Below are 26,525 nucleotides of genomic sequence, written 5' to 3'. Positions count from 1 at the left end.
CAAACTAAACACTGACTGTGGACGAGACACTACGGTGGTCAGGACCAGGGTCAGGACCAGGGTCAGGACCAGGACCAGGACTCGTGGAGACGTATTTAAAAACTTTATTAGAAACAGAGAGCTCACAGTTCCAACATGTCGCTGCTGTCAGGAGGAAGTGTTTCTGTATTTACAGTCGTCGCTCTCAAACCGTCGCTAGAAAAACAACCAGATAGAAAACAACCAACGGAGGAGTTCATCATAATACAACAGTACAAACAGTCTGCTCTTAAAAAATATTATAAATCATTCTTTACAGGATGTAAAATGTCTCAAATACATGGTGTGTTTTATTCTTTTCTTTACTCAGAACTTTTATGTACAAAACAAAGAAATGTGGAAAGGAGCCGTCCGCCGCAGCCGCACACTGAGAGCAAACCACAGAAGAAGAGTCAGGGAGGAACAGGAAGTAGTGCAGCAGAGATCCTCCAGACGTACGGAAGATCAAAGCAGCCAGAGAAGAAAATAAACTCACAATGAGTCCAAATATGAAAACTAAAATCTCTTCAGTCAGAACTGAAATATGAAACAATGAAACTTAAATTCACTTTTAGTCGCAATTATGATACAAAGTTTTATAATTCTTTAATTATGACATAAAATAACAATGACGCAGTGAGTCAAAATGATTTACTGAGTATGGCCTCAGTTATGAAACTGAGATATTTCTGATTAACAACTTTTAAAAAAGGAAAATATTTACTGAGTCAAAATTAAAATGTTTCAAAGATCTAAAATATAATTCAAACCAAAGTGTCTCATAAAATGGACCCGCCTTTAATTTTTACTTTTCATCAACCGTCATTTCTTTTTCCTCCTGGCGGTAATGATCTCCCGCACGCGCACGCACACACACACAGGCGCGCACACACACACACGCGCGCGCGCGCACACACACACACACACGCGCACACACACACACACACACGCACACACACACTCTGTGTTCACTAACTGAATAAATAAGCTTCATTTTAATTATTTTACACAAAAACAAAAAAGTTCATTTCTACAAATATTTAATTTTCTCTCCCGCTGTGACATCAAAGTTTTTGGGAAGTTTTGTTTTTGTTTGTTTTTACCAAAATAAAAGCTCTGATTCATATAAAAAGGCCAGAAACGTTCACAGCAGGAAGTCTGGAAACTTTATCTTTGTTGTTTTCTTAAAAAAAAAAAAAGCGAGTTAACGAAAAAGAAAGAAATAATTTGCATAACGAGCTTCAGTGACCTCTGACCCCCGAACCCCCAAACATAAGCTCACATTATTCTGAAATTAGGAAGGAAGGAAATAAGGAAGCTCTGTGGCGGCTGAACAGGCGGCGGATTATTCTCCTCAAACAGGAAGTCCATAGGTGAGGGGGTGGGGCTAAGGTCAGGTGGTAGTTTCCCCTCCCATCAGCCACTGCAGTTGGAGCTCAGACTCTGGGGGGGGGGGGCCTCAGAGCTGACTGAGTAGGCAGAGTCTGTGGTTGGAAGGGGCGGGGCTTAGCAGAAGGGGGAGGCGATGATGTGGGAGTGGGCGTGGCCTGGTGGGCGTGTCATCACCTGCACTCCACGGCGACGGTGTTCTGAGCGGGCGAGGCCGAGGACGGACTCATACCTGTGTCCGAGGAGCCCGAGGAGGTGGACGCCGTCGTGTTCGACACTGAAGAACAAATAATAATCAATGTGATCAATAATATGACTATTAACAGAGAACGTCTAATAATGAGAACTTCCACTCTCAGTAAACCTCCGGGTTCTGAACTGTTGCAGTTCCCCTCTGGCTCCACATGAGGGCGCTCACAGGATGAGAGCAGAATGAATGGAGCTCTATGGAGCTATACCCTCACAATCCTCTTCTCTCAGGAGATCAGTGTTTGTCGAGTAATGACACATTGCTGGGTGTTAGATTCTTTAGAGTCACTTATTTTCTTTAAAAAGTCTTTAAAATGTCAGTGACGTCACACACATCGTACGGCCAGAGATACCGCTTTACGGCGAGCCTCGAGTCTCTTTGTGCTTCGACGACACAGACGTAACGATCGGCAGATAAAAGTACCAGCAACACAAAAAAGTTTCTGTGTTCAAAAAAAGAACTTGGGCAAAAAAATCGGCCTTAACATTGTGGTCGGGCTTCGGATGCCACGATGCCATCGAGCGGGATCTCTGGTCGTAATCAGTCCTTCACTGACCAATCAGCGTTCATTAGCAGAATGCTAGCGCGTTATGGGCAACAACAACTCGTCCTGTAAGAAATCTAAAGGACATCAGAACTCGTTCATTCAGCTTTCGACCTATAACCCATGTTGAACTTTAAAAACTACAATCACATCTGAGATCTCTCAACCACAATCAGCTCCATCTGCTCCCATTCATTCTGCACTGATGGGAGAGCGCCCCCAGTGGACCTCTGCTGGAACTGCAACCAGTGTTCGGTACAATGGGACCTTATGGGGAGCGGCCAGGCTACTGCAACCAGCGTTCGGTACAATGGGACCTTATGGGGAGCGGCCAGGCTACTGCAACCAGTGTTCGGTACAATGGGACCTTATGGGGAGCGGCCAGGCTACTGCAACCAGCGTTCGGTACAATGGGACCTTATGGGGAGCGGCCAGGCTACTGCAACCAGCGTTCGGTACAATGGGACCTTATGGGGAGCGGCCAGGCTACTGCAACCAGTGTTTGGTACAATGGGACCTTATGGGGAGCGGCCAGGCTACTGCAACCAGTGTTCGGTACAATGGGACCTTATGGGGAGCGGCCAGGCTCTCGGTACACGGGCTCTGGATTAATCAATAACAATACCCAGCATGCACTGCGCCTCCCACCTTCTCTCTCCTTCTTCTTTAGTCGCTTCCTGCGGCGGTCGATGGACGCCACCTCCGACTTCAGGGTCATATAGTACTTCCTGATCTCCTGCAGCTTCTCCTGCAGGAAGGAGATCCTCTCGGTGCTCGACATGCTGTCCAACTCATCTGAGGAGGAGGAGGAGGAGTTAGAGGAGGAGGAGGAGTTAGAGGAGGAGGAGTTAGAGGAAGAGGAGGAGAAGGAGGAGGAGTTAGAGGTGGAGGTAGTGGAGGAGGAGGTAGTGGAGGAGGAGGAGGAGGTAGTGGAGGAGGAGGAGTTAGAGGAAGAGGAGGAGGAGGAGTTGTTAGAGGAGGAGTTAGAGGAGGAGGAGGAGTTAGAGGTGGAGGTAGTGGAGGAGGAGGAGGTAGTGGAGGAGGAGTTAGAGGAGGAGGTAGTGGAGGAGGAGGAGGAGGTAGTGGAGGAGGAGGAGTTAGAGGAAGAGGAGGAGGAGGAGTTGTTAGAGGAGGAGTTAGAGGAGGTAGTGGAGGAGGAGTTAGAGGAGGAGGTAGTGGAGGAGGAGGAGGAGTTCGAGGAGGAGGTAGTGGAGGAGGAGGAGGAGTTAGAGGAAGAGAAGGAGTTAGAGGAGGAGTTAGAGGAAGAGAAGGAGTTAGAGGAGGAGTTAGAGGAAGAGAAGGAGTTAGAGGAGGTAGAGGAGGAGGTACAGTATAATAATGTCTCTCTCTGCAGATTCTCACCCAGCTGAAACGTCCATTTGCTCCTTTGAGGAGAGAAACTGTGTTTGTGTTTACTGAGGGGGGGGGGGAGAGACTTCTGGTCCTCACTGTCACTGCTGTTACCTGGGGGGGGAGACAGGGAGGGGGGGGGGAGAGAGAGAGTGAGGATGACCATGTTGGTAGGAAGCTCCACCCTCTGTCAGCAGTGACATCATCAGCTCACCTGTCCCGTTCTTCCCAGGTGTGTTCGCTCGCTTCTGGTTGCGTTTCTGCTTCTTGGCCGTCGGACTCGAGCTGCAGTCCATCACCCTCTTCTGACCTGGGGGGTCAAAGGTCACACAGGTTACTCATACAACCACAGACATCCATAACAACGGCTAACGTCATCACCGACGGCCATTTGTCACAGGCAAGTGCTGTGTGAGGTCACCGATCGGAGGTCACCGATCGGAGGTCACCGATCGGAGGTCACCGATCGGAGGTCACCGATCGGAGGTCACCGATCGGAGGTCACCGAAATGGAGGTCACCGATCGGAGGTCACCGATCGGAGGTCACGGGTCGGAGGTCACCGATCGGAGGTCACCGATCGGAGGTCACCGATCAGAGGTCACCGATCGGAGGAGTCACCAGGAGTCAAGGTCACCGATCAGGACTATCACGGGTCACCGATCAGTACACCGATCAGAGGTCACCGATCGGAGGTCACCAGGTGAGTCAGTGTGTTTACATTAACATTATATTCTGGTGTCTCACCTCTCTCTTTGTTCTCCTGCAGTGACAGCAGGGAGGTGGAGGAGGAGGCGCTGCCATCAAACCCGGGGCTGGAGTCTCCCTCCTGCTCCCCACTCGCCGCTCCTCTCTCCTCCTCGGCAGTGCTCCTGGATGGGTGGAGCTCCTCGGGGCAAGGGGCGGGGCTCGGTGTGGAGGCCGGCGGGAAAGGCCTGACCTGAGTCTGGGGGAGGTGGGAGGAGGGGAGGAAGGCATGGTGGAGGTTGGGCAGCGGGGCGGGGGCGGGGCGGTTGCGGCTCCCTCATCATCAGGAGGAGGTGCTCTGGGGAGGGCTTCTCCTTCTCATCCGGGTCGTCCAGGTCCACCTCGTGGCAGACGAGCGCCTCGGGGCCGATCTGCGGCTCCAGCTCCTCGGGGGGGGCGGGGTCCAGCTCCTCGGGGGGGGCGGAGGAGTCCCAGTATGCACCTCTGGCTCCTTTGCTGCTGCTGCGCCCGTCAGAGGCTCCTCTGACTCCTCCCTCGGCGGCTCCTCCGCTGGGTGGGGCCACTCCTCCACCGGGTGGGGCCACTCCTCCACCTTGATCACTCCATCGCTCCTCCTCTCTGACTCCCCCCTGCGGACGGGTGAGGGGAGGGTTCTGGGTGAAGCTCCAGCGGCCATCTTGGGCGGGGCAGGCGGGGTTTTGGGGGAGGCCGCCTCCTCCTGCCTCCGGTCGGGGCGGAGCTTCTTGTCGGCAGCTCGCTGCTCTGCTGCCTTACGCTTCAGTGGCGAGCTCCTCCTCCTCTCCTCCTCCTCCCCCTCCTCCTCCGTGGCCGAGTCCGTGTCGGAGTCGGCGGTGAGAGGCTCAGGGGGGAGACGCTGGGTGGGCTGGCAGCGGGGGAGGAGCACCATGGGCTCCTCCTGTCTCTTCAGGACGCTGCGAGGAGGAGACGACAGCGCCCCCATGTGGGAGGGGCTAACTGCAGGGGCGGGGCTGGGAGTGCAGGGGGGGATTCTGGGAGGAGTTTCAGGCTGGATGGCCCTGCGACCTCTGACCCTGGGGGAGGACAGAGGAGTGGACCTGCTGTCCTCCTCCTCTGCAGGGGGGGGCTGAGGGGAGGACACCTCCGTCCTGCTGGGGGACGCCTTGGTGAGCACTTCCTGTCCAGGAGACGCCTCCTGGTGAACGGGCAGCGAGGCTTCCACTGCAGGCTCCTCCCCCTGCTCCGCCTCCTTCTTCTCTGATTGGCTCAGGAGTTTGTCAGCCTTCTCCTGAGGCATGCTGGGACATGGCGGCGCAGTGGCAGCTGGCAGCTGACCTGCTGTTGTCGTGGCAACAGTGTCATTGTTAGTGGTCACTTTGAGATCAGTGACCTCACTAGTCGCCATCTCCGTCACCTCCTCCTCCTCCTCCTCCTCCTCCTCCTCCTGCTGGCAGGGCGGGGCTTCACTCCTTCCTCGCCATGGCGACGGCTTTTTGTCAGGCGGGTCTTCTGATTCGCTGTCGTCAGATGAGTTCCCAGACTCCTCTGCAGGGGAAGCAGTGGATTGGTTAGTTAGTCTGAACTGATGACAGGAAACAGGAAACAGGAAGTAGACTCACCGTTGGACGCTCTGTCAGAGTCGTACATGCCCGACGTTCTCCGGGTCCTGCGGCGAGGAGTGTCTGCGGAGAGGAGCGCCCGTTACAAACGCACATATTAAAACAACCTCAGCAGACGGAGCATGCTCAGTGTCTCTTACCGTCTCCGTTGGCCATGTTGGACGCCGTCTCCGTCCTCTTGCCGTTGCTCCGCCCCTCGCTGCTCGGCGTCTTAGAGACACTGCGTCCTACCGGGCCGGTGGGCGTGGTCCTGATCTGAGGACGACCACGCTTCGCTCCTGTGGGCTTCCCTGCCATCGATGGCGTCTTCTCTTCGTCTTTGTCCCTCTCTTTCTCCGACTCGTCTTTGTTCTGTTGAGTAGACAGCGACAGTTTACAACTACTACTACCATATCATCAACAACAACAACCAGAACAACAACAACTACTACAACAACAACAACAGCAACAACAACAACAGCAACAACTACAACAGCAACAACTACTACTACAACAACTACTACCATATCATCAACAACAACAACCAGAACAACAACAACCACAACAACAACAACAGCAACAGCAACAACAACAACAACAGCAACAACTACTACTACTACAACTACTACAACAACTACAACAACTACTACCATATCATCAATAACAACTACTACAACAACAGCAACAACTACAACAGCAACAGCAACAACTACTACTACTACAGCTACTACAACAACTACAACAACTACAACTACTAAAACTACAACAGCAACAACTACTACAACTACTACAACAACAGCAACAACTACTACTACAACTACTACTACAACGACTACTACAACTACTACAACAACAGCAACAACTACTACAACAACAACTACTACTACTACTACTACTACCACCACCATATCATCAATAACAACTACTAGAACAACAGCAACAGCAGCAACAACAACTACTACTACTACTACTACTACTACTACAACTACTACCATATCATCAACAACAACTACAGCAACAACAACAGCAACAACTACTACTACTACAGCTACTACAACAACTACAACTGCAACAACTACAACTACTAAAACTACAACAGCAACAACTACTACAACTACTACTACAACAACAACAGCAACAACTACAACAGCAACAACTACTACTACCATATCATCAATAACAACTACTAAAACAACAGCAACAACTACAACAGCAACAACTAACAACAACTACACTACACACCATATCATCAACAACAACTACTACAACAACAGCAACAACTACTACTACTACAGCTACTACAACAACTACAACTGCAACAACAACTACTAAAACTACAACAGCAACAACTACTACAACTACTACAACAACAGCAACAACTACTACTACAACAACAACTACTACAACAACAACAACAGCAACAACTACAACAGCAACAACTACTACTACTACTACCATATCATCAATAACAACTACTACAACAACAGCAACAACAACAACTACTACTACAACTACTACTACAACTACAACAGCAACAACTACAACAGCAACAACTACTACTAATACTTCTACTACTACTACAACAACAACAACTACTACAACAACAACAGCAACAACTACAACAGCAACAACTACAACAGGAACAACTACTACAACTACTACTACAACAACAACAGCAACAACTACAACAGCAACAACTACTACTACCATATCATCAATAACAACTACTAAAACAACAGCAACAACTACAACAGCAACAACTACTACAACAACTACAACTACTACTACCATATCATCAACAACAACTACTACAACAACAGCAACAACTACTACTACTACAGCTACTACAACAACTACAACTGCAACAACAACTACTAAAACTACAACAGCAACAACTACTACAACAACTACAACAACAGCAACAACTACTACTACAACAACTACTACAACAACAACAACAGCAACAACTACACAACAACAGCAACAACTACTACTACCATATCATCAATAACAACTACTACAACAACAGCAACAACAACAACAACAACAACTACTACTACTACTACTACAACTACAACAGCAACAACTACTACTACTACTTCTACTACTACTACAACAACAACAACTACTACAACAACAACAGCAACAACTACAACAGCAACAACTACAACAGCAACAACTACTACTACTACTACTACAACAACAACAACTACAACAGCAACAACAGCAGCAACTACTACTACTACTACAACTACTACAACAGCAACAACTACTAATACAACAACAACAACTACTACAACAACAACTACTACTACAACAACAGCAACAACTACTACTACTACAACAGCAACAACTACAACAACAACTACTGCTACAACTACAACAACAACTACTGCTACAACTACAACAACTACAACTACTACAGCAACAACAGTAACAACAGTAACAACAACAGTAACAACAACAGTAACGACAACAACAACAGTAACAACAACAACAGCAACAACTACAACAGCAACAACAACAACAGCAACAACTACTACTACTACAACAACTACTACTACTACAACAACTACTACTACTACAACAGCAACAACTACTACTACTACAACAGCAACAACTACTACTACTACAACAGCAACAACTACTACTACTACTACAACAACAACTACTACTACTACAACAACAACAACTACTACTACTACTACAACAGCAACAACTACTACTACTACAACAACAACAGCAACAACTACTACTACTACTACAACTACTACTACTACAACAACAACAGCAACAACTACTACTACTACAACAGCAACAACTACTACAACAACTACTACTACAGCAACAACTACAACAACTACTACTACAACTACTACTACAACTACTACAACTACAACTACTACAACAACTACAACAGCAACAACTACTACAACTACTACAACAACAGCAACAACTACTACTACTACTACTACAACAACTACAACAGCAACAACTACTACTACAACAACTACTACTACTACTACAACTACAACAGCAACAACTACAACTACTACTACTACAACAACAACTACAACTACTACTACTACAACAGCAACAACTACAACTACTACTACAACTACTACAACAACAGCAACAACTACTACTACTACAACAACTACAACAGCAACAACAACTACTACTACTACAACAACAACTACTACTACTACTACAACAACAACAACAACAACAACAACTACAACTACTACAACTACTACTACTACTACAACAACAGCAACAACTACTACAACAACAGCAACTACTACTACTACTACAACAACTACAACAGCAACAACAACAACTACTACTACTACAACAACAACAACTACAACTACTACAACAACAACAGCAACAACTACTACAACAACAACAACAATAACAACTACAACTACTACAACTACTACTACTACAACAACAGCAACAACTACTACAACAACAGCAACAACTACTACTACTACTACTACAACAACTACAACAGCAACAACTACAACTACTACAGCAACTACTACTACAACAGCAACAACTACTACTACTACTACTACTACTACTACTACTACAACAACAACAACTACTACTACAACAACTACAACAATAACAACTACAACAACTACAACTACAACAGCAACAACTACTACAACAACTACAACAGCAACAACAACAACAGCAACAACTACAACAACAACAACTACAACAACAACAACTACTACTACTACAACAACTACTACTACTACTACTACAAACAACAACTACTACTACAACTAATACAACAACAGCAACAACGACTACTACTACAACAACAGCAACAACTACAACTACTACTACAACAACTACTACAGCAACAACAACTACTACTACTACAACAACAACTACTACTACTACAACAACTACAACAATAACAACTACAACTACTACTACTACAACTACTACAACAACAGCAACAACTACTACAACAACAGCAACTACTACTACAACAACAGCAACAACTACTACTACAACAGCAACAACTACAACAACTACAACAGCAACAACAACTACAACAACTACTGCTACAACTACAACAACTACAACTACTACAGTAACAACAACAGTAACAACAACAACAACAACAGTAACAACAACAACAGTAACAACAACAACAACAGTAACAACAGCAACAACTACAACTACTACAGTAACAACAACAGCAACAACTACAACAACAACTACTGCTACAACTACTACAGTAACAACAACAGTAACAACAACAGTTACAACAACAGTAACAGCAACAACAACAACAGTAACAACAACAACAACAGTAACAACAACGCCACCATGTTGGTAAATGGTAAATGGTAAATGGAGCTGTACTTGTATAGTTTCCTTTCTAGTCTTCCGACCACTCAAAGCGCTTTTACACTACACACACATTCACTCACGGATACAATTCAGTTCAATTTTATTTGTATAGCGCCAATTCATAACAGAAGTTATCTCAGGACACTTTTCAAATAGAGCAGGTCTAGACCAAACTCCTTATGACAACGACGACAATGACGATGATGATGATGATGATGATGCACGGCATCAGGAGCAATTTGGGGTTCAGTATCTTGCTCAAGGATACTTTGACATGTGGCACCAGGAGCTGGGAATCGAACCCACAACTTTCCGATTAGTGGACGACCTGCTCTGCCTCTGCGCCATGCATTGTTGTTGTTGTTGATGACCTCTAATGTAATAATTGATTACTTCCTATGTAATTATTGATTAAGAAAGTATTCAGAAGTTCAGACATCACAGGCCCCACAGTGAGCTCACCTTCACCTTCTTCCTCTGTCTCTTCTTCGTCCCTTTCTCCACGGGCCAGATGATGCGGTCCGCCTTCACCCACTCATCGTACCTGTGGATCAGACACACCTGGGTCAGAAGAAGCTCCGCCTCCAACACCACCTGAACTCTACAACGCGTCGAGACGTTCACCTGACGTTCCAGCCGTAGTAGTGGACCAGGTAGAACTGCTCTCCGTTGTCCACGTCTGTCTTCTTGATGTGAGCCTCGTAGATCTTCTGAGTCTTTCCTCTGCCGTACTTCACCCTGACCTTCGTCCCCGTCAGAGAGTCCTCGTCCTCCTCATCCTCGCTCCTGAACCACAACCACACACATAACGTTAGCTCTTTAGCCCGTAGCCTAACGTTAGCTCTTTAGCCCGTAGCCTAACGTTAGCTCTTTAGCCCGTAGCCTAACGTTAGCTCTTTAGCCCGTAGCCTAACGTTAGCTCTTTAGCCCGTAGCCTAACGTTAGCTCTTTAGCTCGTAGCCTAACGTTAGCTCTTTAGCTCGTAGCCTAACATTAGCTCTTTAGCCCGTAGCCTAACGTTAGCTCTTTAGCTCGTAGCCTAACGCTAGCTCTTTAGCTCGTAGCCTAATGTTAGCTCTTTAGCCCGTAGCCTAACGTTAGCTCTTTAGCTCATAGCCTAACGTTAGCTCTTTAGCTCGTAGCCTAACGTTAGCTCTTTAGCTCGTAGCGTAAAGGCCCCAGTATCCTCGCGCTTTAGGACTTCTTCTGTCACAGGAGCGCCGTGACTATATATACTTGTGCGTGGTGGTCGCGGCACTAGCTGCAGTCTTCTCCTGAACAGAGGTGTCGCTACTGAGGAAAGGCTACTGACTTTGCTATTTCTACGCACTAGAAGAAGAAGAAAACATTTTTTAAAAATTTAATTTAATTTTTGTTTTTTTACAATTGGTCGTGGAATCCTGGCTCTGTGTTCCTTCATTGAAGGATCATACAGATCGTCCATCTTCCTGTTTCCGGTTTGCTGCCCGCCAGCGAGACCGACGTCATTGCGACGTCATTGCGACGTCACGCTGTCGCGTCATTGCGACGTCACGCTGTCGCGTCATTGCGACGTCATGCTGTCGTGCGACAGCTCACAAGCTGCGATTATGTAAGAGCCTTAAGGCTAGCTGTAGTAGCCTGTGTACTTCCCCCACTGATGGTTTATATTGACAGTTTTACGTCTGCTGTTTGTTTCCGTCTCACCTGTCTTCTCTACTCCTCTCCACCTCCATCTCCTCCCCCTCCTCCTCCTCCTCCTCATCATCATCTTCATCGTCGTCCTCCTCTTCCTCAGAGCCTTTCTCAGAGTCGTCCATTCTTCTGTTGCTGCGTCTCCTCATCTCCCTCTGCTCCTCCAGGTTATCTCCCCCTCCTCCTCCTCTCTTCTCTGGTCCGGGGGGAGACTCTCTCTCTGCCTTCAGCCCCCCCACACACCTCCTCCTCCCCTGAGACACAGACAGACAGACAGACAGACAGACAGGTTATCACAGCTGTCTCACCTGGTGTCGAACACTTAAAGAAACTTTTAACAATATACACAGACGGCCGATATCGCAGCACTGTGATCATTCTGTGAATAAAACCAAATTTAATGACCCAGAGTCAGGGAGTCAGAGTCAGGGAGTCAGGGACCCAGAGTCAGGGAGTCAGGGAGTCAGGGAGTCAGGGAGTCAGGGAGTCAGGGAGTCAGAGTCAGGGAGTCAGGGACCCAGAGTCAGGGAGTCAGGGACCCAGAGTCAGGGAGTCAGGGAGTCAGGGAGTCAGGGACCCAGAGTCAGGGAGTCAGGGAGTCAGGGGAGTCAGGGACCCAGAGTCAGGGAGTCAGGGAGTCAGGGAGTCAGGGACCCAGAGTCAGGGAGTCAGGGAGTCAGGGAGTCAGGGACCCAGAGTCAGGGAGTCAGAGACCAAGAGTCAGGGACCCAGAGTCAGGGAGTCAGAGACCCAGAGTCAGGGACCCAGAGTCAGGGAGTCAGGGACCCAGAGTCAGGGAGTCAGGGAGTCAGGGACCCAGGGAGTCAGGGACCCAGAGTCAGGGACCCAGAGTCAGGGACCCAGGGAGTCAGGGAGTCAGGGACCCAGAGTCAGGGAGTCAGGGAGTCAGAGACCCAGAGTCAGGGACCCAGAGTCAGGGAGTCAGGGACCCAGAGTCAGGGAGTCAGGGACCCAGAGTCAGGGAGTCAGGGAGTCAGAGTCAGGGAGTCAGGGAGTCAGAGTCAGGGAGTCAGGGAGTCAGAGTCAGGGAGTCAGAGACCAAGAGTCAGGGACCCAGAGTCAGGGAGTCAGAGACCCAGAGTCAGGGACCCAGAGTCAGGGAGTCAGGGACCCAGAGTCAGGGACCCAGGGAGTCAGGGACCCAGGGAGTCAGGGACCCAGGGAGTCAGGGACCCAGGGAGTCAGGGAGTCAGGGACCCAGGGACCCAGGGAGTCAGGGAGTCAGGGACCCAGAGTCAGGGAGTCAGGGAGTCAGAGACCCAGGGAGTCAGGGACCCAGAGTCAGGGAGTCAGGGACCCAGAGTCAGGGAGTCAGGGACCCAGAGTCAGGGAGTCAGGGAGTCAGAGTCAGGGAGTCAGAGTCAGGGAGTCAGGGAGTCAGAGTCAGGGAGTCAGAGTCAGGGAGTCAGAGTCAGGGAGTCAGGGACCCAGAGTCAGGGACCCAGGGAGTCAGGGAGTCAGGGACCCAGAGTCAGGGAGTCAGGGACCCAGAGTCAGGGAGTCAGGGAGTCAGGGACCCAGAGTCAGACTGTTCTGAAGTTCGACTCACCCTCGGGGACGACTGTCTCTCCTTCACCTCCTCCTTCTCGCTCTCGCTCTCAGACTCCACCTCCTTCATCTTGTTATTGTCAGGCTCCGCCTTCACCGGTGACGCGGTGGACTCTTTAGGCTCCACCCCCGGCTGCTTCTGATTGGCCGGAGCGGTGGGTGGGCGGGGGTTGTTGTGATGGATGGTCCTGAAGGTGATGCAGGCGGAGCGGCAGTACTCCTCAAAACCGTACAGGTACCTGAGGACACAAAGACCGCTGACAATAAACCAGTTGGCTGATGGGAAATGGATGCAGTCAGAAGCCCACAAGAAACAGGAAGCAGAGAGATCAGAATACACCATCTTTATTGATTATTGATCAGTATACACTGCATCTTTATTGATTATTGATCAGTATACACTGTATCTGTATGGATGATATTGATCAGAATACACTGTATCTTTATGGATGATATTGATCAGTATACACTATCTTTATGGATGATATTGATCAGTATACACTATATCTTTATTGATTATTGATCAGTATACACTGTATCTTTATGGACGATATTGATCAGTATTCACTGTATCTGTATGGACGATATTGATCAGTATACACTGTATCTTTATGGATGATATTGATCAGTATACACTGTATCTTTATGGATGATATTGATCAGTATACACTGTATCTTTATGGATGATATTGATCCTGTATTGACAGTCAGACTGTGGACATATGACGGCCTTTAGCTCGTGTTTCTAGAGTTACGTGTTGTTACGAACACGTTAGGAATTGTTAAAATGTGATATTTCTTAAAGGGAGTTTGGTGCAGGGAGCTTTTAGTTGGATTCAAACTGCTGATATGGATCATTGTTAACGTTTAGTCTCCACTACAGAAACACTAGCTAACTGCTGAAGGCTGATCAGGTTGATTAACGCTTTAATGTTGGGAGTATTGATTAGTGATCAGGCTGATTATCAGCTGATTGTGCTGTAAATGGTTGCCCTCTTTGTGCCTGCTGGTATTTAAACATGCTTTAAACGCGCTCGTTCTTCTTCAGTCGGTCTGTATGTGGCTGTCTGTCATCATCTGCCCGTTTAAAGAAATAAATGAAATTAAAAACCAGCTGAAGAAGTCTCTTACTTCCTGTAGGCCGTCTTTACGTTGTAGGATGCAGCAGAGTTGAGGACAGGGATCCCCAGATCCATGTAGACCTGCTTCCACACAGTCCCAGACTCAATCTACAACACAAACAGAAGATCAGACTCCAGTACTCAGGTAACAGGAAGTGACATCACAGGACTTCACCTTCCACAGCAACCTCCGTCTTGTGCAGTTTTACAGGATGTGTAGTCAATGACAGAGAGACAGACAGACAGACAGACAGACAGACAGACCTCCTCACCTTGTGGCAGCCTCCCAGCTGGTATACCAGTCTGAAGAGCTTGAAGAGGTTAAGGTCTTTATAACCCAACACTGGAGGCTTGTTGATGGGGGTCCCTGATGGACACAGACAGACATCAGTAATGTTAGTTTACAACCAGGTTTCAACAGGTCCAGACCGCTACTTCTTTAATGTCAGTTTGGTGTTTCTGGGCTTTTAGCTAACTGTACTAGCTGCTATTAGCGAGTTAGTGGTGCTATTAGCTGGCTGTGTCCAGACTGGGAGCTCAGAGGACGGGGGAGGTTTGTGTGCACCGATCAGTCCACTAGGGTTTGTTTTAGTGAGGTTGGAAGTTATTTATTCTGTGAGGGTTCTTTAAAGAAACCATTAGTGACTGAGCGGCTAAACTACAATTACACTTATCAAGAACAACACTGATTATTTCCAGGATATTTGGTCATTTTAATTTCCATGACTGGCAAACTAGTTTCCAAATTTCCAGGTTTTCCAAGACGCCTGGGAACAACCTACCTTCAAAGACCCCCCTTACAGGCTCCGATCAGAACCCCCCCTCCCCAATGTGTCACTGTCGAAGCCATTGAGATTTTCCAGAGACCATTAAAAGGTGTGGAAGTGGGCGGGGTTACCTGTGTGATTAACAGCTTGGAAACTACAAAACCAAACTGGATTAACCTGCCGGGTCCCTGTTGGCCCCTACAGACAAAACCAGTATCTGTACACAGGATCAGGACCCCCCCTCCCCCCGGTCCACTACGGGGGCCTCAGGAGACCCTGTAGTGGTTCGCAGTACCAAGCTAGACCAGGACTGTCTCACCTCGGTCCTCCATGAACTTGTAGAGCTGCTGCAGGAAGTGGTCTCTCTCCTCTGGATCCAGCTCCTCCTCCGGCTGGACACACAGAGACACAGGTAAGACTCTGACCCCCCTGGGTAAGACTCTGACCCCCCAGTATCAGTCACACCCTCACCTCCTCCTTTATGCGTTTCTTCTTTTTCTTCTCGTCTTCGTCCTCTTCCTCGTCGCTCTCCTTCTCTTCATCGTCCTCGTCATCGTCACTGGAGGACGAGTCCAGGATCTGACTCATGTCCATCTTCCACACATCTGGAACCTCCCTGCTCTTCAGAAAGACCTGGGCTGCTTCGAAACCTGCAGGAGGAAGACGAGGAGGAAGAGAGAGTTATAAGAAAATAACACTGTAAAAGAGTCAGCGCCCCGGTGCATTGTGGTAGCTGTAGTGCCTCACCTTTCCTGTTGGAGAACTCAGATTTGGGGGTGTTGATGGAGCTGACGGGGTGGACGTGTCTCCTCGCCACCGTGTAGCTGCAGGAAACAGGAAGCAGGAGGATGAGATAGGGCTGATTACAGAGCTGATCACAGATCAATAAGAACAAGGAAGACATTTCTAAAACTTAACTCACAATTTGGAGTCGTGGAAGGCTCGAACCAAACACTGATCCTTCTTCACCAGTAGCTCATCGTTACAGCTGGGAGACACCACCTGCAGGACGGACACAAACCTGACTGACTCCACCTTTATTGCACGCACCTGCAGTCAACTTTTATATAATAACGAGAGTGTGTTTAATAACGAGAGTGTGTTTAATAACGAGAGAGTGTTTAATAACGAGAGAGTGTTTAATAGAGTGTTTAATAACGAGAGTGTGTTTATTAGAGTGTTTAATAACGAGAGTGTGTTTAATAGAGTGTTTAATAACGAGGTTTAATAACAGGTGGTTTAATAGAGTGTTTAATAAGAGAGTGTGTTTAAAAGTGGTTTAATCAGTGTTTAATAGAGTGTTAATAACAGAGTTTAAGTGTTAATAACAAGAGTGTGTTTAATAGAGTGTTTAATAACGAGAGTGTGTTTAATAACGAGTGTTTAATAGAGTGTTTAATAACGAGTGTGTTTATTAGAGTGTTTAATAACGAGAGTGTGTTTAATAGAGTGTTTAATAACGAGAGTGTGTTTAATAACGAGTGTTTAATAGAGTGTTTAATAACGAGAGTGTGTTTATTAGAGTGTTTAATAACAAGAGTGTGTTTAATAGAGTGTTTAATAACGAGAGTGTGTTTAATAACGAGTGTTTAATAGAGTGTTTAATAACGAGTGTGTTTAATAGAGTGTTTAATAACGAGAGTGTTTGATAACGAGAGTGTGTTTGATAACGAGAGAGTGTTTGATAACGAGAGAGTGTTTAATAACGAGAGTGTTTGATAGAGTGTTTAATAACGAGAGTGTGTTTAATAACGAGAGTGTGTTTAATAGTGTTTAATAACGAGTGTGTTTAATAACGAGTGTGTTTAATAGAGTGTTTAATAACGAGAGTGTTTGATAACGAGTGTGTGTTTGATAACGAGAGAGTGTTTAATAACGAGAGTGTTTGATAACGAGAGTGTGTTTGATAACGAGAGAGTGTTTGATAACGAGAGTGTTTAATAACGAGAGTGTTTGATAACGAGAGTGTTTAATAACGAGAGTGTTTGATAACGAGAGTGTTTGATAACGAGAGTGTTTAATAACGAGAGTGTGTTTAATAACGAGAGTGTTTAATAACGAGTGTGTTTAATAGAGTGTTTAATAACGAGAGTGTGTTTAATAACGAGCGTGTGTTTAATAACGAGCGTGTTTAATAACGAGCGTTTAATAACGAGAGCGTTTAATAGTGTTTAACAGAGTGTTTAATAACAAGTATTTAATAGAGAGTGTTTAATAACGAGCGTTTAATAGAGAGTGTTTAATAATGAGTGTTTAATAGTGTTTAATAACGAGCGTTTAATAGAGAGTGTTTAATAACAAGTATTTAATAGAGAGTGTTTAATAACGAGCGTTTAATAGAGAGTGTTTAATAATGAGTGTTTAATAGTGTTTAATAACGAGCGTTTAATAGAGAGTGTTTAATAACAAGTATTTAATAGAGAGTGTTTAATAACGAGCGTTTAATAGAGAGTGTTTAATAATGAGTGTTTAATAGAGAGTGTTTAATAACGAGCGTTTAATAGAGAGTGTTTAATAATGAGTATTTAATAGAGTGTTTAATAACGAGCGTTTAATAGAGAGTGTTTAATAATGAGTGTTTAATAGAGAGTGTTTAATAATGAGTGTGTTTAATAGTGTTTAACAGAGTGTTTAATAACAAGTATTTAATAGAGAGTGTTTAATAATGAGTGTTTAATAGAGAGTGTTTAATAGAGAGTGTTTAATAATGAGTGTTTAATAGAGAGTGTTTAATAATGAGTGTTTAATAGAGAGCGTTTAATAAAGAGCGTTTAATAAAGAGCGTTTAATAAAGAGCATTTAATAAAGAGCGTTTAATAAAGAGCATTTAATAAAGAGCATTTACCAGAGCCAGGTACCAGCTGATCGCTTCCTCCTCGCTCTCAATGCTGCACACTTTCCCCTGCAGCTCATCATTCAGCCTCCTCCTGTCCTCCTCCTCATCCTCACTGGATGAAGACTCATTCTCCTCGTCAGCCCTGAGAGAGACAGGCAGACAGACAGACAGACAGTCAGTCAGTGAGTGAACAGAACTGTGGTCTTTATAATCTACATTGGTGAATTATTGGGTTGCTGATTGTTGGAAACACTAACAGAGACGGTGTTAATGAGATCTGTGATCCTGAGACATCTCCCCTTTTCTAATAAACACATTTTATACACACTGTGGTTATCTCTGGTCTGTACAGCCCGTTAACAACAGGACACTCACACAGCCTGGGACAAACGCCGTCCACCACGGTTCGACTTCTTGCCGATGACCGGAGTGCCGAAATGCTCCGGGTTGGTCAGTGGCAGCTGGTCCAACGTCTGAGGGGACAGAGGGGTTAGGGTTAACGATTATATGCTTTCATACTGATTTCAGATACTCTAGAGACTCTGGTGGAAGGATACAGGCGTGAGAAGTAGTCCCTGTCTCACCTCACTCTCAGCAAAGTGTCTCTCTCCCTTCAGACACAGGGACGTACGACGAAGAGTCTTCTCGTCTCCGTCATCAAACACTGGAACACACACACACACACACACACACACACAGTTAATTTAAACACTTCTACTCTTTATAACTGCACACTGTTAGCCTGTTAGCATGCTAGCTCCTGCAGTCACTACTTCCTGTCCCCTGCAGGAGGTAAACTTGCACCGGATTGGTCAGACAGCCAAGAGAAGACATGACATCACATGACATCATCAGCTCATTGAGCGAAACCTTTCTCAGCATCATCACTCCTCCGACAGCCAATCACACACTGAGGACTGAATGTGCTCCCACAGACATCAGCCAATCAGGAAGAGACTCACCCACAGTGTAGAGGCTGGCGTCTGTCAGCTTACTGATGACGGCCTCACTCGATAAACCCTCGTTGGTCTTCACCTCCACAGTGGAGCCCACCTGGAGGATGGAAAGAGACAGTTCAATACCTCCATACGTCGTCATCATCATCATCATCATCATCATCATCATCATCCTCCTCCTCCTCCTCCTCTCCTGTGGAACCAGCTTCCAGTTGTGGTTCAGGAGGCAGACACCCTCACCACATTCAAGAGTAGGCTTAAGACATTCCTCTTTGATAAAGCTTATAGTTAGGGCTGGATCAGGTGAGTCCTGAACCATCCCTTAGTTATGCTGCTATAGGCCTAGACTATCGGGGGATTTCCCATGGTGCACTGAGCTCCTCTCTTCCTCTCTCTTTCTGCACTCATTCATGTCCCTTTAATGCATGTTACTAACTTCACTTCTTCCCCGGAGTTCTTGTGCTTTCTCGTCTCGCAGGTTCTCATGGATCCTGGTGGAGCCTCCTGCCATGGTCCTCCTTGACTGTCATTGCCAATACTGTTGTTGCTGTGCACCTGTCTGTCTGTCTCTCGCTCTCTCTGTCTCTCTCTGTCTCTCTCTGCCTCTCTGTCTCTCTCTCTCTCTCTCTCTCTCTCTCTCTCTCTCTCACCCCAACTGGTCGAGACAGACGACCACCCACCTAGAGCCGGAGGATCTGTCCTAGGTTTCTGCCTTTTAACAGGCAGTTTTTCCTTGCCCTTGTCTCCAAGGTCTTGCTCATGGTGGTACTGTTGGGTCTCTGTAATTAATGTTAAAGAGTTCGGTCTAGACCTGCTCTATTTGAAAAGTGTCCTGAGATAACTTCTGTTATGAATTGGCGCTATACAAATAAAATTGAATTGAATCATCACCATCTTACCCTCAGTGGTCCTTTAACCTGGTCGTCCTGCACCACCTGGGACGTACTTTCACCCTTCAGATTGACCTGGAGACACAGAGATCAAGCACAGGGTTATATTTCAGTTTATCACAGGCTGATGGTCTAATATATATATATATATATATATATATATATATATATATATATATATGACGGTTTTAATTTAACATAAAATATCCATTAAATGTGTCACTGAGTCAGTTTATTAAATGAAAAGAGTTCCTTAATGAAAAGGTTGGGAACTGGTGTTCTACTCTGCCGTTAACACCACAGGAACAACAACAACAACATAATCAACAACATCAACAACAGCAGCTGCAGCGACCGCCCCGCCTCCACTCGTCGTAAACAAACCAATAAAACAGCGTTCATATAAACAGCTGTTGGGACTGCTGGCACCGGATTGGTCAGACAGCCAATCACAGCGTCCCCAGCAACCTCCCCAACCCCGGCCGCAAAATCCAAGATGACTGAAGCAATAGTAATATTCTGTTTCTTCGTACTTACGACCAACGTCTGTCTGTGTGGACAGAATACTGCGTGATGTTGGTAAAGCTGAAGGTAAATCTGGGCAGGGTCCGAACTGCTGGCTCGGGGGCATTTTCAGCCCTCCACCCTGATATAATCCGGACCGCAAGATTATTATTATTTGAAGCTTTACCAGTGTGTTCAGTCTGGGGGAGGGTTAGCCAATACCACCGATCATCAGAAGCATACAGAGCGATGTTATTGATCAGCTGTATATCGGACACTGAAAGCTTTATATACTTAATGTTTGTGTATTTGTTCCGAATTGCTGACATCGCTAACATGTTGTCGCTGTGTTGATTGTATGTTTCTAAAAATAAACAGGTTGTTTGTGAACATTAAGATCTTCCAGCGTGTTTTAGAGCCATTTGAAGACTTTGAATCATATTGAGATGAATATTTGGATAACAGAGGACAGATGTGGACATCAGGTCTTTCTGAACTCCTGGACTGGCTCTTTTCACAAACCGTTTAATCAGCAGAGAAACGAGTTGATGGTTTGTCCTCTATGAGGGAACCTGGACTTCCTGTCTGCAGGTGAACCGCGTCCCCCCAGGTCTTACCTTGACCTTCACCATGCGCTTCACAGTCTTGATCTTGGCCTCGCAGAAGGCTCCTCTGTACTTGGCGCTGACATCCGTCCCCACTGTCAGGTAGGCAGGCTCGTCCGCTGCCTGAAAAACACACACACACACACACACACACACACACACACACACACACACACACACACACACACACACACACACACGTACCGTCACTCCCAGCATGCACTGCAGCACACAGCAGGGGAGCTGTGGGTCTCAAGAATGAATCCACATTTAAACATCTGGCCTGTTTGATAAGAAGCTCCACCTGAGTGATTTCAGATTGATTCAGTTAATGTCAGTGTCACAGAGTAACCCTGACCCGTAGCTAGTTTGATTAACACTTTAATTCTGATCACAGTGGAGCATTATGACTGTTATTAGATATTAACAATATGAAGGTATTTCAGTGCATTAACTGTCGCAGTAAGAACCAGAAGCACTTTCCAAACTCTGAAGACTGAACCCTGCACTGAACCCTGCACTGAACCCTGCACTGAACCCTGTACTGAACCCTGTAGGAACCCTGCACTGAACCCTGTACTGAACCCTGTAGGAACCCTGCACTGAACCCTGTACTGAACCCTGCAGAACCCTGGGAACCCTGCACTGAACCCTGCACTGAACCCTGCACTGAACCCTGCAGGAACCCTGTAGGAACCCTGCACTGAACCCTGCACTGAACCCTGCACTGAACCCTGTAGGAACCCTGCACTGAACCCTGCACTGAACCCTGTAGGAACCCTGTAGGAACCCTGTAGGAACCCTGCAGGAACCCTGCAGGAACCCTGCACTGAACCCTGTAGGAACCCTGCACTGAACCCTGTAGGAACCCTGTAGGAACCCTGCACTGAACCCTGCAGGAACCCTGCACGAACCCTGCAGGAACCCTGCCGAACCCTGCAGGAACCCTGCACTGAACCCTGTAGGAACCCCGGAACCCTCAGGAACCCGCACGAACCCTGTAGGAACCCTGCACTGAACCCTGTAGGAACCCTGTAGGAACCCGCACTGAACCCTGCAGGAACCCTGCAAACCCTGCAGGAACCCTGCCGAACCCTGCAGGAACCCTGCACTGAACCCTGTAGGAACCCTGCACTGAACCCTGTACGCTCCCTGCACTGAACCCTGTAGGAACCCTGCAGGAACCCTGTACTGAACCCTGTAGGAACCCTGCACTAAACCCTGTACGCTCCCTGCACTGAACCCTGTACGAACCCTGCAGGAACCCTGTAGGAACCCGCACTGAACCCTGCACTGAACCCGCACGAACCCGCAGGAACCCGAGGAACCCTGCACTGAACCCTGCACTGAACCCTGCACTGAACCCTGAGGAACCCTGCACTGAACCCTGCACTGAACCCTGTAGGAACCCTGTAGGAACCCTGCAGGAACCCTGCAGGAACCCTGCACTGAACCCTGTAGGAACCCTGCACTGAACCCTGTAGGAACCCTGTAGGAACCCTGCACTGAACCCTGCAGGAACCCCACGAACCCTGCAGGAACCCTGCCGAACCCTGCAGGAACCCTGCACTGAACCCTGTAGGAACCCTCAGGAACCCTGCAGGAACCCTGCACTGAACCCTGTAGGAACCCTGCACTGAACCCTTAGGAACCCTGTAGGAACCCTGCACTGAACCCTGCAGGAACCCTGCACGAACCCTGCAGGAACCCTGCACGAACCCTGCAGGAACCCTGCACTGAACCCTGTAGGAACCCTGCACTGAACCCTGTACGCTCCCTGCACTGAACCCTGTAGGAACCCTGCAGGAACCCTGTACTGAACCCTGTAGGAACCCTGCACTAAACCCTGTACGCTCCCTGCACTGAACCCTGTAGGAACCCTGCACTGAACCCTGTAGGAACCCTGCACTGAACCCTGTAGGAACCCTGTAGGAACGCTGTCTCTTAGCTGTTCCAGTTTCTACCTCAATATAGGGGTGGGCGATATGGGCAAAAAATAATATCTCGTTATTTTTTGGGATTTTGGCGATAACGATAATCAGTCGATATCTTTAAATGTGATTGGAATTGTCTGCGTTCGGGCTTGTGTCCACCAAACGCGCTTTTAGCGCAGAGAGCTCAAAAACTCATTTTCCGAGCGCCCAGCGGGGTCAAAGGTTGAACAGATTTCAACTTGAAGCGCTCTGAGCGCTAAAAAAGTCTTTTTGAAACTAAACCATTCCCATGCCAGAGAGGTAGACCCACGTCTCGGCACTAAATCATCTGAAGTACCGGTAGCTTCAGGGACTGGAGGTGTTTGCATTTTCTCTCTACCATCACAACGCGCTGCTAAACTGTTGCAAGGAGGATGCTAGCGAGAGGTCACGTGATCACATCATGTGATCACGTCGGCCCACTAGTTGTGTGACTGAATCCTGCCATGCTGTAGAGAGCGCTGCTGCTCCGTGTATTAATGGATGTGAGGAGTTTCCACGGGCGTTTCAGTAATTTAAATACTCGATAATGGAAATTTGCACATCGTGAAAACAACAACGACGATATTATCGCAAACGATATATATCGCCCACCTCTAGCTCAATCTGATCATCACTGTTACTCTGAAGACTTTCTACTAATAACTGGATCCAACAGAAACACCAGTAAGGGGGTCGAGGGTCAAACCCTCTGCTGGACTGTGAATGAACCTTGACACAAACTAATATGACAACCAGATAAGTATCAGGCTTTCATGAGCAGCCGCCATCTTTGTTTGGGTCCCTAAGTGGAGACTTGCAGCAGTTCAACAGAGGGAATAAATATATCTATATAATAACGATTTATACGTCAATGTTAGATGTTTTTTTTCTATAAAATCTGAATACTTTCTATACATTTCACAGCCTGTTCTCATTTAGTGGCATCTGACAGCAAAGTTTCCCAGTAAACAGCTACAACGGGCGGTGACCTGTGGGTGAAACTACGGTGGCCCAGAGAGAACAATGTCTGTATCTGATCCAGTGTTTGTCTGTTACTGAAGAGAACCTGCTGTAGACACTAATGAAACATACCTACAGATATTTTTATATCACACTGCATTACACTTACAGGAGTCTCCTAAATGTGTCTACTTCAGTAGAACATTATGGGATGGGAATGATTCTCCCAGGTATTAGTCAGACCCTCAGGCGTTACCATGGAAACAGAGTTATGGCTTGTAAAAAACTTTGATTGAAAAAACACATGAAAATATAAAATAATGATTTGTTTCTTTAGTTAGTGATCATAGTTTGGGCGGGTTAACGTCGTTATCAGGAATTAATGGACCAATAAGGGACCAATAAGGGACCAATAATGGACCAATAAGGGACCAATAAGGGACCAATAAGGGACCAATAAGGGACCAATAAGGGACCAATAACGGACCAATAAGGGACCAATAACGGACCAATAAGGGACCAATAAGGGACCAATAAGGGACCAATAATGCACCAATAAGGGACCAATAATGGACCAATAACGGACCAATAACGGACCAATAAGGGACCAATAACGGACCAATAAGGGACCAATAAGGGACCAATAAGGGACCAATAATGGACCAATAAGGGACCAATAAGGGACCAATAAGGGACCAATAAGGGACCAATAAGGGACACCTTGTGGGACATAATAAGTTGACCCCACTGGTGTTTCTGCTGTGGACTGTAGAACAAACTGTAAGGTCAGACTATAAAGAGTGAATGTGTTGTGGGAACCGTGAGAGCAGCAGTGGTAGACGTGGTGTAAAGAGACACCAGACAAACTGGACACAGATTAGTCTTTAGACTGGAAACACACCAGTCCAGGACCATCAGAGCCCAGTTTGGAGCCGGTCTCTCAGACTCTGGATCATGGTCTTCACTCACCTTCATCTCTCCGGTTATTTGAGGGAGTCCAGCTCGATAGATCCTGGATCACTGAAAGACACAGACAGGACTCATCAACAGAGGACACAGGGAGTCAGACTGTCCTGAGCTTCTCCAGCAATGCTAAGCTAACCAACTAGCCTCTGACTTGTGTTAGCTCAGGCATTCTTTAGCTCGCCCCCCCCTCCCTCCCTCCCCCCCCCCTCCCCGGATCAGATCTAATATGTGGCACAAGCAGCCCTCACCCACCCGCTACCGACGGTTCCTCCAGCGGAGCCGGAGGCAGCAGGTTCGGCGGACCGCCGGCTGTCTGTCTGCGGGGAGAGGACGCCGCGCGGCCGGGGAGCAGCTCCTTCCCGCTCCGCTCCCAGCTCCACTGTCGCCATCACAGCTCGCCATGTCAGCTCCGCTAGCTCGGCTAACTTTACCTCCCTGCCCCCCCCCCTCCCCTCCTCCAAAAAACAACCGCCTGCTCGCGGCCAGCAGCCGGAGGACCGCCCGGGGAAACCTACCGGAGCCCCGGGAGGAGTAAAGTCCGGACCCCGGGTTGTTTACGGCGGGAGGAGCCGGGCTACTGTTAGCTAACGGGCTAAATCAACTAGCTAGCTAGTTTGTGTCGATTTAAAGCGTCTGATAACAACGTTAGCATTAGCATTAGCATTAGCTCCCGTTCCGAGGAAGTTCGGACCCAACAGCCGGAGGATGAGTGACACTGAGCGGATCATAAAGTGGGTTCTTCCCGTATAAAGAGGTTCTTCCACAGTTCTCCTCCCGAACACAGAACCAGCCATTCAAAGCCGAAGCAGCCTCCTGTACAGCGGCCAACCACTGCAACCCTCCCGGCCTCTGCCCCCGCCTCCGCCCGGCTCTCTGCCCCCGGACCGCCGCGGATTGTACCCGGTGGGTTCGGTTCGGTTCGGGGCAGATTGTGGATCGGTACTCACATTGGCGGCTGCTGCTTCCCCTGCGCTCGCGCTGCAAAGCGATACACGAACAACAAGCTGTTGAGCCTCGAGCTCTGTTTCCCGACACGCGATTGGCTGAGCTGACAGCTGTGGTCGCGGCGCGGGAATCCGATTGGTCGAGCGAATCCTCCATTTTAATAGGACACACCGCGTCTCGCGCCGCTATTGGTCGATACGAACGCGGCGCCACGAGGGAAATGACGACATCAGCTGGGTAGTTGTCCAATCAGAGGCGAGTGTGAAAGAAAAAACCGCCGTTGGAGAACGCGATTGGCTTCGCGCGTTTTGTTCCCAGCAGCGGCGCGTTGCTATTGGCTGAGCGGGCTTCCTCGTCTGTACAGGAAGTCCGCCCCCGATACGTGCCGGAGATCTGTACACCAAACTCCATTCAAAAATCCTCCATTTAATATCACCTTGTTTATCGATGAGGCGGTTAAAGAACGCAATACACTGTACAGACCGTTAGATTATGGGATATATTATCGTACAAGCTTCAGGTAATTTAAATCTGAACAATTACACCGGTTCACATGGTTCGTCAC

At 47.5% G+C, this 26,525-nt stretch overlaps 1 protein-coding gene, 2 long non-coding RNA genes and 1 other non-coding gene across 4 annotated transcripts in view; 1 reads left to right on the top strand and 3 right to left on the bottom strand.

Annotated features, from left to right (window-relative positions):
- The window catches only part of LOC127362395 (uncharacterized), a 39,748-nt gene extending 19,725 nt beyond the window's left edge, over nt 1-20,023 (top strand). The window contains exon 2 of the long non-coding RNA XR_007884451.1: nt 19,439-20,023. This is a non-coding gene — a long non-coding RNA (uncharacterized LOC127362395). The remainder of the gene's footprint in view (nt 1-19,438) is intronic.
- arid4a (AT rich interactive domain 4A (RBP1-like)) lies at nt 89-26,079 on the bottom strand. The gene is given in 27 exon segments (XM_051397914.1): nt 89-1,684; nt 2,850-2,996; nt 3,564-3,665; nt 3,766-3,861; nt 4,298-4,562; nt 4,564-4,722; nt 4,725-5,782; nt 5,857-5,919; nt 5,997-6,207; nt 10,675-10,756; nt 10,837-10,998; nt 11,899-12,140; nt 13,457-13,694; nt 14,587-14,684; nt 14,849-14,943; nt 15,663-15,735; nt 15,815-15,993; nt 16,091-16,167; nt 16,266-16,345; nt 18,189-18,321; nt 18,555-18,652; nt 18,764-18,843; nt 19,142-19,232; nt 20,035-20,100; nt 21,147-21,257; nt 25,019-25,069; nt 25,963-26,079. Coding segments are annotated over 26 exon segments (4,116 nt in total). The 5' UTR covers nt 25,025-25,069; nt 25,963-26,079; the 3' UTR covers nt 89-1,580.
- On the bottom strand, nt 1,959-2,843 carry LOC127362386 (uncharacterized). The gene is made up of 2 exons (XR_007884437.1): nt 2,769-2,843; nt 1,959-2,468 (listed from the first exon to the last, which is right to left on the bottom strand). It is a non-coding gene; the product is annotated as an uncharacterized LOC127362386 (long non-coding RNA).
- Nucleotides 18,988-19,072, bottom strand: LOC127363275 (small nucleolar RNA SNORD53/SNORD92). Its single transcript, XR_007884766.1, has one exon. It is a non-coding gene; the product is annotated as a small nucleolar RNA SNORD53/SNORD92 (small nucleolar RNA).
- Nucleotides 26,080-26,525: the final 446 nt, after the last annotated feature.

This window comes from Dicentrarchus labrax, unplaced genomic scaffold, assembly GCF_905237075.1.
Source record: "Dicentrarchus labrax unplaced genomic scaffold, dlabrax2021, whole genome shotgun sequence".
Taxonomy (NCBI): domain Eukaryota; kingdom Metazoa; phylum Chordata; class Actinopteri; family Moronidae; genus Dicentrarchus; species Dicentrarchus labrax.
This window is presented reverse-complemented; position numbering and strand designations above follow the sequence as displayed.